The sequence below is a fragment of the Leuciscus leuciscus genome (genome assembly GCF_965113295.1).
Source record: "Leuciscus leuciscus genome assembly, chromosome: 12".
In the NCBI taxonomy this organism is placed as follows: domain Eukaryota; kingdom Metazoa; phylum Chordata; class Actinopteri; order Cypriniformes; family Leuciscidae; genus Leuciscus; species Leuciscus leuciscus.
Genome location: NC_138736.1, coordinates 17,058,889 through 17,071,212, shown reverse-complemented (window position 1 = coordinate 17,071,212; position 12,324 = coordinate 17,058,889). Strand labels below are relative to the sequence as shown.

At 46.5% G+C, this 12,324-nt stretch overlaps 1 protein-coding gene across 1 annotated transcript; it reads left to right on the top strand.

Moving 5' to 3' along the window:
• Positions 1-4,142: 4,142 nt before the first annotated feature.
• On the top strand, positions 4,143-11,959 carry LOC309510678 (uncharacterized protein; the record flags this gene model as incomplete). Its single annotated transcript, XM_082185551.1, has 6 exons — positions 4,143-6,483; positions 8,535-8,882; positions 9,520-9,694; positions 10,042-10,303; positions 10,446-10,639; positions 10,876-11,959. The coding sequence occupies 6 exons, from the start codon at positions 4,143-4,145 to the stop codon at positions 11,957-11,959; spliced, it is 4,404 nt and encodes a 1,467-aa protein (XP_082041677.1).
• Positions 11,960-12,324: the final 365 nt, after the last annotated feature.

The following is a 12,324-nucleotide window of genomic DNA, read 5'->3' as shown; positions in this document are numbered from 1 at the left end:
ACTTATTTAAGTTTGGGTTTAGAAGAAAAGTAATTTTTCTATAACTCAAATTTAAATTAACTTCCTTCAGCTACTGATACCCTACTGGTTTATTGTTTTACTTCTATTCCTCTTCCCTTTTAAATATTTTATTTCTTCTTAGGAAAACTTAAATCAATTTATTTATTTATTTTATTTTTTTAATATTTTTTTATTATTATTAGCTTTCTTTGTTTATTTTAACATTATCATCCTGTTGTTTAAACTATCTTTACACATTCATTTTATTTCTGAGTTTAACAAGTTTGAACTTAAAATTAGATTGAATTTGTCTGTTCAGCACTGATATCCATTGAGTTGGTTTATCACTCTTCTCCTCCTGCACTGCTGTTTCGAATCGTTGTATTTCTACTGTTCTCTGTTAACTATTTTGTTCTTATTACTGATACTTTACTGTGATCTGGATTACTATCCGACATCATTTTGATTTTTGCATTTCCCTACATGCCTATTTAAATTGAATTCAAACTCAGTTGAATTTAATTTGAATTAAGTTTGTCTGTGTAAGCAGGACCATCACTGAAGAAGTACGGCTCCCTTTGTGGTGCAAACCCACTACTGCGGCCTGCCTTTTCTCCTGTGTGTCATCCTGCCCTGTTTATTTCTATCTCTTCTTTTGAGTTAGGTTATTCTGATAAGTACCATTTATCATAATTCCTTTTTTGTATATCATTACTTGACATTTTCCTTTTTATTTTACATACTTAGCTATTTCAATTTGGTCTAACAAGTTAAATTTCGAAATTTAATTTGAGTTTGCTTGTCCAGCCATTTGTATACTTACAGGCAGGATTTCCCCAGTGTACTGTGGTGAAGTGACGGTCACCTTGGTTGAGTTCCGGTGAGCGGGGTCTCCTGGCTGACGCAACTGGCACTGGCCGTGTGTGAGCCTCTGACACTTCCTAATCTAGTAACACCGACGTGGCACGCCACCGCGACATCAGCAATTTGACACGCAAAAGGGTCAACCGCACCAGATGACACATAAGGCAATTTTGAGATAATCACTCGATCCGCGGCTGAATTCGTAAGCCACTTCCTTTGCGGAGGGATCCGAGGAAAACTCAATCTTGTCGTGACTTCTGACGGTTGACGCCTTAGCGTGCCACTTTTGTGTTAAAAGTCATTAAGTGGTTTGAGTGGGCACGCCGGGATACAGAGAAACGAAGTTGTCCGAGGACACTGCGGTTAAGTGTCCAGAAACCGTTGGCGGGGGTGACTGCGCCACTGGTTCTCATCTGAGGGATCTCGATTCACCTACAGGCACACTAAATAAGGTAAAGCCATCCATTTAATTTAAGCCACAGAATATTGTATACTCCCCTGGCACGTAAGTGCTTGACCCACCTTCTCTCTCTTGCATGTCATACCATTTTCTTAGGTTTATACCCCGATAGCGCCCCCACTTGGTTGGTCCTATCATTAAAAACCCAATAGTGGTAATAGACTTAGACTTATTCTCCTTTATAACCCTTTCTGTGTTATTATCCTGTTCCATTTTCATTCCATTGTCTATTTCGTGCTGTTCTATTCTGCTGTCCCGTTCTGTGTGTTGTGTCTCTCTTAGTGCACACTGGGACCGAGCCTATGAGAACCATCAGAGGAAACTGAATAATAGAAGTTACGACTAAGCAGCCAGCGTCATCAGATGACCCACTGAGCTGCCGCCCTGTCAAATTCTTTATTCAAGTTCTGCGCTGACCCACGAAAATCAGCCCACCTAACTGTCTAACTGTCTGCACTAGTTAGTCAAAATTACGGCTCTCATAGCCACATATTATTGTGGCTTCTAACTCTTACGTACTTGCATTGGTCCCTTTTGTGTGTTGTGTGTGTGTGCTGTCTGTCTCTCACCTACAGTGAGCCAGCATGTCCCGTTCGTCCAGCCCTACAAGCCATTGGGAGCACTTAGCGACCTGGCTGGAAGCGATAACGAGCAGCGTTCTACCCAAGGACGCCACTGATCTACAGCACCTAACCCGAGAGCAACTGGACGCCGACTTGGACCGGCTAATGGCTCACGACCCAACCCAGAGCTACAACAACAAAGAATTGACCAAAATGCTGGGGAGCCTAGCTCACAACCTCGTCGCACAGGCACGGTTAAGCGAGAGGAGCAACGTCGACCTGGAACAGGAAGCAGCGGAACTAAAGTCCCAAGCTGAGGAGGCCCGAAGGAACGAGGCCCACGTCCAGAGCCGTCTAGATCAGCTTCTCCTCGAGATCCAGGACCAGCACGAGAAAGAGGATACAACAATTCCAGAACTACAGGAGGAAGTTGAAAGACTTCAAAATGCCCTGCAAGATCTTCGCCTCGACACAGACCGAAGAGAGCAGTTGGAGAGAGAAGCCCGAGAACAACTCGAGGAAAAACTCCAACAAGGCAAAGCTCTCCTGACAAGAGCAAAGATTGAACTGAAAGAAAGAGATGCCAAGGCCAGGGCCTGTGAGAATCACTTGAAAACGTCCCGAAATGAAATTCATGATCTCCTTCAGTAAAAAGACTATCTAAAAGATGAACTTGACACTGTTCACAGAGAACTGAAACACTCTTACAAACTGCAAAGTGAACAGCAAGGGGAAACACACACCACACAGTTTCCCCTGGCCAGTGGGCCCAAGCCAAAAGCCAAAAGCCCAGAACTGAACGGGGGGGTGACAGCCTACTGCTCAAGATGTCACCGGATAGCCTTCCCGAACCCCCGTCAGCAGCCAAAGGGTGGAAGCCCTTCCAGAACACCGTGGACACCGGTCATGGCGTCTCTTCGAAAGAACTCGACAAGCTGGCCCGGAACATCCCTACATTCATCCCTAATCCCGCAGGAGGAAATGATGTTCACTCGTACTTACAGGACATAGACTTTCACTTGCACAATGTCGCCAACGTGACTGCTTGGGACAGACTGTACCTGTTAAGAATTACAGCCAGTCGTGATGTACGCAGTTTTCTGGACCGTCAACCAGAGACTGTCAAAGCAGATTACCAGCAACTTCGGCAGGCAATCATCAGAGAATTTTCTGATCCGGAAACGGCTCAAGGACTCATTACAGCGATGGACGTCAAGCAAGGGCGACTTGAGACCCCACAGACTTACTACAGCCGGCTTCGGAAAGTTTACTTCGGACCAAGGAACGAGCCAGACATGGAGGAATATTTTAATTTCAGAACTCTTTTTCTACGCAACCTACATCCTGCTGTCAGCCATCATATTGGCGTTTTGGCGTGCACGCGCAGCATGAATACCCAACAGCTGAGAGACCTCGCCCATAAAGCTTATGCCAAGCAAAAGATTGCTTCTGAAAAGACTGTAAAAAATCCAACAATTTATTCTGACTCTGATCACTGCCCAGAGCTTGCTCTGGAGGGCGCCCAACAACACCAGAGTAACAGACCTTTTAACACAGAATCAAGACCGTTCCAAGCCAGCAGAGGGCAGCACCACCGCATTGGTGCTCGCCCTAAGCACCAGAACGGACGCTCTGAAAGATTCTATGACAGCCCACGTCCACCCCACAACCCAAAGAGTGGAGTTACGTGGGAAGCCAGCCAACGGTCCAGAAACAACAGACCTCCATCGGCTAGAGCACCAAGTCCAGGCAGTCAGCAGCAAAACCCCTCTCAGCATGCTCCAGGCAAGGCCAAGTCCAAACCTACATCAAAGAAGAACAGTGAGGCCGCGTCTGAGACTGCAGAGCTCCTGAAAATACTGAAAGAGCTTCTTCCTAAGAAACCTCCTAAGAAAGACAAAGAGGACAAGTCAGACTCTTCCTCATGACTAGGGGTAAGGCCTCAAACCAGCACCCTCTCTGACTGCCCTCCAACTGAAACAAGCACCCCGAGCACCACTCAGCAGCCACAGACTACAGATTCAGCTATCACATCACCAAGTGACGGCACAATCCAATCGCTGCAGCTGACTACAGCACATCCTGCACCAGACAACCCAAGCCTTCACACCAGCGACCAAAGCCTTAAGATACCAGAAAGTGCTGTTTTGGTTGTCTGTCTCCCCACCGAGCCACACGAAACCTACCCTGACTGCCTATCGATCAACACACAAGCCCCAACACCACGACTCCTGGGGAACCTTATCGAAAAAGGCATGGCTCGAAAACTCTACTTAACCATCACTTTAGAAAATGACGTAAAACTTGAAGCCATGGTAGACACCGTCGCCGACCTCACTTTGATTTCAGCCCAACTCTTCGAAAGACTCAAATTTGAGGCTAAGAAACAGAATCGAACTCTAAGATCTCACAATTGTGAGCTCAATGTGCAGTCATACAGCCAAAATGACATCCGGCTTGAACAGGTGGCTCCCATTCACCTAACAATTGGTCCTATGAGTGTGGTACACCCCATTTATATATCACCCATGAACTCACACCCACTCCTCGTGGGGAAAGATCTTCTAGACCGTTTCGAACCTCTACTAGACTTCAAGCAGCTGAAAATGTGGGCTCAAGTGCGAGAACCTCTCCCCCTTCAGCCCTCCAGGTCACCTGAGCCAGACTGCAAGGTCACAGAGGTCACGGGAACTCCCGCAGCCAGTCACGGGGACACAGTCTCAGCACCCAAGCCAGACTCAAGTTCACTACTCTGTACATTCCAACTCACCAAAGACTCTGATTCTTTTTGCCCCAAGGTCACAGCTGACCTGCAGTTGAATGATGTAACAGCTACTGACACTATACTCGCTCTGTGGGCAGACAATTCAGCCATCAGTCTCTCACTATTCAATGATCTCATTGAAAACACACCGGATATTCCTTCAGCCAGCAAGCGCACCCGTTTTCCTTTAAACCCCTCAACCATGGTGACTGCCAAAGGTGTCTGTGCCTTGAACTTGAAATGGAACTCCAGGTGTCTGACTCATTACTTCCTGGTCCTTCCGGACCCGCCCCATGATGTCTACATTGGAGCAGACATCCTTATTCGCCTTAGGGCTCATGTGGACATTATTGATGAAGTGGTATGGGCCCCATTGACTTTACAGCCCCATGTTGGTTCCACCCACACTGAAAACCTCCTGTCAGGTCAGACCATTCCAGAGGTCTGCATTCTAATCAACGAACAGGAAACTGTGGTACCAGCTTACACAAAGGGGGTCGCTGTTCGGCTGAACATGCGATGTGGTCAAACCCTAAACCACACACTGGGTTTCTTCCAACCTTCATCGGAGTGTGTGGAACTTGGACTCACACTGGAAGCCACACCTCTAACTGAAGTGTCATCTCGTGCAGTCTACATCCTCTTCAACAACTGCACAGCAATGGACATAACAATTCCCAGGGCCCATCGGCTGGGATGGCTAATAAGTCACGACTTCCATGACTTTGAACTTTCACTACCAATCATTGGGCCTATCCCATCCTCAATGATTCCAGAAGGGAGCACAGACAACACTGTGTTCACAACACCTTTCAAAATCATCTCCATCGCCTCAGTCATGCCGGCTGACAAAGAACAGGTGTGCAGAACAGAACTGACAGAGGACCAACACCTTGCAGTATACACAGTCTCCGAACAGCCTGCCTGCAAAACTGATGAAACTGCTGCACCTCTGCCTGCCAACACGACAGACGACACACCGACAGAGGAGCCGTACCCAGGCTTCGAGTCTCAAGTTCAGCAAATTCTAAAAGACGCAGATGCAATTAAGAACGATGACGATCTACAAAGACTCAGACAAGTCCTTTACAAATTCAAAGCGTCATTTGCTAAAGACTCTTTAGATTGTGGTCTAACCAACCTCCACACCGTGCGTATCCCAACGCACCCTACTGCTCCCTCCACTTTTGTCAAGCAATACAAGATTCCCATCGAATCACACGAACCCGTGCAAGAGATCATCGAGTCTATGCTTGAAAAAGGTGTCACCCGTCCCTGCAATAGTACCTATTCCGCTCCTATCTGGCCAGTCCTCAAGCCTAATGGCAAGTGGAGACCCACCATTGATTACAGAAAACTGAATCAGCAGGTGCCACTGTCACGTTGGCCCATGACCCAGCTGGAGCAAGAAATACCAAGAATCAGAGGAGCCACAATCTTCTCTACACTTGATGTGGCCTCTAGATTCTGGACCATACCAGTGCATCCAGAAGATCAGCACAAGCTAGCTTTCACGTTTGGCAACCGACAATTCACTTTCACCTTGTGCCCGTTCGGCTATGCCAACTCACCCGCTGAGTTCAACATTTTCCTGAACAAGGCATGCCCCAATGCTAGAATGAGAGGTAACCTTATCTACGTTGATGATGTTCTCATGAAAAGCACAACAGTGGCTGACCACCTGAATGAAATAGACTATGTTTTGAACCAGTTATCAACTGCTGGCGCCAAGATCGCCCTCCACAAAGGACAATGGTGTCGAACCAAAGTCAACTACGTGGGTCTACTCATCGGATCACAGGGTATCGAGCCGCAGTCCAGCCGTATTCAATGTAGCGACTGGGCTATTTGAATCATTCGTTCGTTTGTCCTGAATTAACAAATTCAGACTCTCTGTGTTTTCTAAGCACATTCCTTCCCAAAACGTTCTTTGCTAAGCTTACTAAAGCTTGTAACCTCCTGACTCCCAAATGTATATCATACGTCGGCTCCAGAGATACTGGAGCAAATAGACTTTTACGACAATTGCACCTCAGAGACACTCCAGAACCTGAAACTAACATTCCTCTCTCTACCAAGAAGATAACGAAACTTCCTCCTGCTACGTGACATCACACCCCCACACACACACAAACATCCTTGGTCAGGATAGAAATATAATTTTAATGTATGTAACGCAGATTTGTATTTGGCCTTCCTGTATGCATGTTTTATTAGTTTGTTTGATCATATAATATGATTTTCTAGTGTCTAGCTCTGAAATGTATTGTTGAAGAATGTCTTTCCAGTGGAATCGCATTACGTAACCCGACTCCTCTTTCTAGAGGATAACACTTTATGACCCTGCACGAAGCTGCAGCCAAAGCTTCTCTGCAAGAGATAACGGGAAGCGCAACGTGACAGACATTCCAACACACACATAGAATATAGAATATAAGCATGTAACTTTTCATATACTCCTGAGTGTTTTCCTAGGTTATATTCACTTCGTGTATGACATTTATTTGAAGGAACGAACTGGTAAATGCTTCTATTCATGCATGTGATTGTAACTAGGTGTTCCTACAATCTTCATATGACAAGTTTCATATCTCTGTAAACCTCGCAATCTAACAGAGTCGGATTTCGATAGCAGAATGCAATAATGTACATTGGTTTACACTTTTCATATTTCTGGAGCTGAACAGCTTACTCTCATCTCCTCATGAATCATTCGAGTGGGCGTTGTCTGACGAGACAAAGAACTTCTTCCCGCTCTGAAATCTCTGAAGGTGATTGGTTGTTCGCGCGAACAGAGGCGTCAACCTATCTTTTCCATAAAAGACCGACCCAGGAAATCTTCAATGAGCACTTTTACGAACCCTCTTGGTCAGCGAGAAGATCCATATGGCTCCCTTTTAGGGAGCATTCTCCGTTTTCTCTTTTCTTTTCTTTAAGTCTTTTCTTTATTTTCGTCTTCGGACTCTCGCCGGCAACTTCAACTTTAAAGAGACTCAAACATCCCGCGGCCGGCGCTCACAGAAGCAAGCCCTGCTTTCTTAAAGAAACACGCACGCTGCTCCACACGCACGCTGCGCTTAGGACACACGCCCGAACACGACTCGGCGTTTTTCAGCAACAAAGAGAACCATTTTGCAAGATAAGTTATTGAACTTTTAATGTAATCTGATTTCTTGTTGTCTCTCAAGGTTACAGGGCCTGTGATTTTGCCATGCTGAGATCATCTCGGTGATCTCTCATCCTGAACTTTAGTTTCACTTTCTCCCTTTCATCCTCTCTCTCTCTCTCATCTGTTATCCGTTTAGTCTTGTATTTGTTTACGTGTTCTGTATATACATACATATTTACTCTGTGTGAATCGTAGTTATGTATTCATTAGTTCAATTGTATTAAAACCTATATACTTGATTGATCCTGTCTATAATTCTCACATTACGAGTCCCTGAAATGTTTGATCTAGCTACAAGCTTTACAATTTGATTATGGTTTAGTAACCTAAATTTATAAGGACAGGAGAATAGTTTTCATGGCCAGAAAACTGATATTTCTGGAATTATAAGAAGTGGTAACTTTTATGAGAGGGTTGGTGAGTTAATCTTATGGTCGTTTGCGGGACAAACGACTGTTCGGTAATTACATAAATTTTCCATTAAGGGTTATCTCATAATCGATCTGAAATAGGATTATTGATATATGAATGATGAATTATAATTCGTTGTGATTGATTATTCATATATACAAATCGATCTATTTTCAACTTCGAATAATAGAGTTATATTAGCTAAATATTAATCATATTCATGATTAATTATTAAAATTCCCTATAGATCATTTGAGCTAATATTAATATTAATGTACAACCCATTGTTGTTCTTACATCAAGCAATTCAAAACATCAAGCCACCCACCAACATCTCAAAGCTGCGAAGTTTTCTAGGGGTGTGCAATTACTCACGGCAATTCATCGAAAACTACTCAGACATTGCAAGACCTTTAACTGCTCTCCTGAAAAAGGACTGCCCGTTTGCGTGGACAGAGGTTCAAGAAAATGCCATGAATGAACTGAAACGACATTTGTGCAAAGCTCCATGTCTCAAGTCCGCGCTGGGCGACAGTTTGGCTGCCTGCCAAAACTGCGCTGATAACACACCAGCGGCAACAGTGGACGTTGAAGAACCCCAACAACAACAACTGACCTGCCACAGGTACTTTGAAGACAACGCATGCCAAGGTATGCCCACAGCCTACGTTGATGGATGTTCCTTCAACCACGAGAACAGTCAGCAAGCAGGTGCGGGTGTGCTCTGGGTGAATGACCTGCCTTGCCCACTACAACATTTCAAGTTGGGTCCTCAGTCGTCACAATATGCTGAGGTAGCAGCCATTCTCATAACCCTGCAAGTCGCATCAGCCCATAACATCACTGAACTCGTTATCTGCACAGCTCAGGCTCAGTTTCACATGCCATCTTCCAGGCTGGAAACAAAATGGCTTTTAAACTGCAAACAACAAGCCTGTCAAACATCAACATCTGTTCCAGGAATGTGACAACATCACAAGCACACACAACATGGTCGTTTATTGGAAAAAGGTGAAAGGCCACTCCAGACAACCGGGTCTTGACAAAGAACTGAACGACCAGACTGATGCCCTTGCCAAAACTGGCGCACTACAGGGCACTCTATGGTCACCTCCAACCCAAGCACACACCGTTAATGTCGCAGTGATAACCCGCAGCAAGCAAACTTCTCCTGCTACAGTGCCCACCTCGGAGCCACTAACGCTAACTCCGCAAATCTCAAACAACGACATAGCTGACATGCAAGCCTCTGACACATCCATACAGACTATGTTACACCACCTCTCAGACCCCTCCTACCACCCTGTCACACCGTCTGAACTCTCCGCTAACCCAAGTCTCAGACGCCTACATAACGTCAAACACATGCTGCGTGTGAAGCACAACATTCTATGGTTTGCACCTGATGACATCACAACCCCACGGCTTGTGGTGCCACACTGCCACAGGGGGGTATTGCTAAGGTACGCTCACGACGCACCATGAGCCGGACACCACGGCACCAGAGCCACCTATGAGACATTGAAACAGGTGGCATACTGGCCAAGCATGCAGCAAGATGTAGCCGAATATGTTGTCAGTTTCAGCCAACAAACCCAAACCACAGAGCTCCACTGCAACGCAGAGGAGTCACTTTTCCGTGGTCAGATCTCCAAATCGACTGGGTGGGACCTCTGCCCAGGTCGACAAGGGGCAACAAGTACTTCCTCACGGTCGTGTGCCAGTTCACCAAATGGGTAGAATGTCTTCCAGCACCCAATGACACTGCCGAGACCATGGCATACCTCTTAATGAACCACATCTTCTCCAGGTTCGGACTGCCGCTGAAAGTCAATTCTGACAGAGGTACTCACTTTACAGCTGAGATCATGCAGCAGATCGGGAAACTCCTGGGGGTACAAGCTAAACTACACATCAGTCATCATCCGATTTCATCGGGCCAGGTGGAACGGTCGAACCGTACTGTGGCTAACATGCTGAGAAAGTATGTTTCTGCCAACCAGAAAGACTGGGATGTGAAGCTCCCGCTGGTGCTAATGGCCATCAGAGCCACACCGCAAGAATCAACTCGCGTATCTCCCTTTGAACTAATGACTGGGTGGCAGATGACACTGCCACTGCACCTGTTGTACCAACCCGGAGACTCCAGCCTCGTCACAGCCTACACCACTCACCAGTCACCTGAGAACGACGTTTGCTTTTGCCCAACAACAGCTTCAAAAGAGTGCTGAAGGCCAAAAGACATACTATGACCGTAAGGCGTCACACCAGGAACTGGATGTGGGCGACCGAGTCTGTTATTACAGCTTCGCACAGCCACCACAGACAGCCTCCCAGCGGCTGTCAAAGAAATTCCTGCCCCACTGGACAGGTCCTCATGAGATCGTGGACAAACTCTCCCCCGTTGCGTACCGAATCCAACTCAGTCGGGGACAGAAAGAACCTGTGTTCAAATGGGTCCACCGAAATCAGATTAAAAGACACGTGACTGCTAGCAGGGAAAGGCAGGGAGGGGCTAATGCAAGTTAAATTCAAATGCAGTCCTCAGCGCGAAAAGACTGTCCTGCCCAACCAAGGACAACCCTCGCTAACCTACCACCCCTCTCTCTCTCTCTCTCTCCCTCTCTCCCTTTTTCTGTACCAGGATGCTGCTGTGGTCCTGGAGGCACCATCCTGTGCCTCCAGACGACCGGATTGCAGCCGCAAAACGACTTCACCTCTCCAGGCCCTGCGTCCGGCATCGTCCTGAGGGAACAACTAGGACTGTTGACTGGACCCACAGTCAGAAAGTGTATGTTCGACTTGATCCCCGCAACGTCTACCAAGCACACTACCCGAGCGCAACAGCACAATACTGCTGGGCAGGTGCCCGGTGGACAGAGGACTCCCTCACTCATGCTCAAGCCGATGTGGAGCACATGCTCAACCAACTGGAAAAAGTGACCATCACACAAGCGGAATTAAGCGGACACAACCGCCGCACCAAACGGTTCCTGGGAGCTTTGCTTGGAGCCGCTGCTGCCGTCGGGACCCTGTTCAACCTTGGTATGTCCAGTGTCAATGCTGTGAGTTTAGCCACCGTGAGGCGACATGTGACTGAAATTCAAACTGAAATCCCACAGCTGAGAGAGCAACTCAGAACACAGAGTGAGTCTCTGCAAACAATTGGCAAATCCTTGAAGGGGACTGTGGTTATTCTCAATACCCACAGTGTCCTGCTGAACCAAACCATAAAGTCCATGAAGCAACTTTTCACAGTTTTCCAAACTGACTTTGCCCAGACTCAGCTGGTCACAGCCCTGATGACAGACATGCTAAGGGAGGTGAGTTCTTCAATTGACAGTTTGGCCATGGGCAGAATCCCACCATATCTGGTACCCCTGAGCCTTGTACAAACTGTGCTAGCTTCCGCCACCACCATGCCAACTAATCCTATTCAGACCCACCTCGCCTACTCTCTGGGTAGTGCCATTCCATTACACGTCGACCCCGAGCAAAGAGAACTGGCCTTCCTCCTGAACCTTCCCATCATTGAGTCAAACAGGATCTACAGGCTCAAGGACATTGTCAATGTGGGGTTCTGGAAAGATAACACCCACATCAAGATACGCACCCCCGACGTGGTGGCCTACCACGACAGCAACCCACAACTGTATCTGGCCCCAAACCTGCACATGTGTACTTTGACCAAAGATATCCACTATCTCACGATCCTAAGACTGCCATAAAACATGCAAATCAAACTCATAGTGAGACAAAGAACTTTTCTCCCGCCTGGAATTTCGCGTTCCAATTGGCCCAAGCCCAGGGAGGAGTGAAATTTCTGTACCCTAGAAAAGCGGTTACACTCCGCGTTCAGTTCAGTTCTGTATTTCTTTCGTTCTGTATTTCCTTCGTCTTGTTTTGTTCCTGCTTTTTCGTTATTTTTCTTTCTCGTACGAGTCTCTTCATTTTGTTTTACTTTCACTTTGTTTTGTTTTAGTCCTAACTCCGACTTCTTGTTTTAGTAGTCTCGTGTTCATTCAGTTCCAACTACGAGTGAAACGAACTTTAAAACTAAATCCTCTGGCAACTCTTACAAGTCGACCGTTTC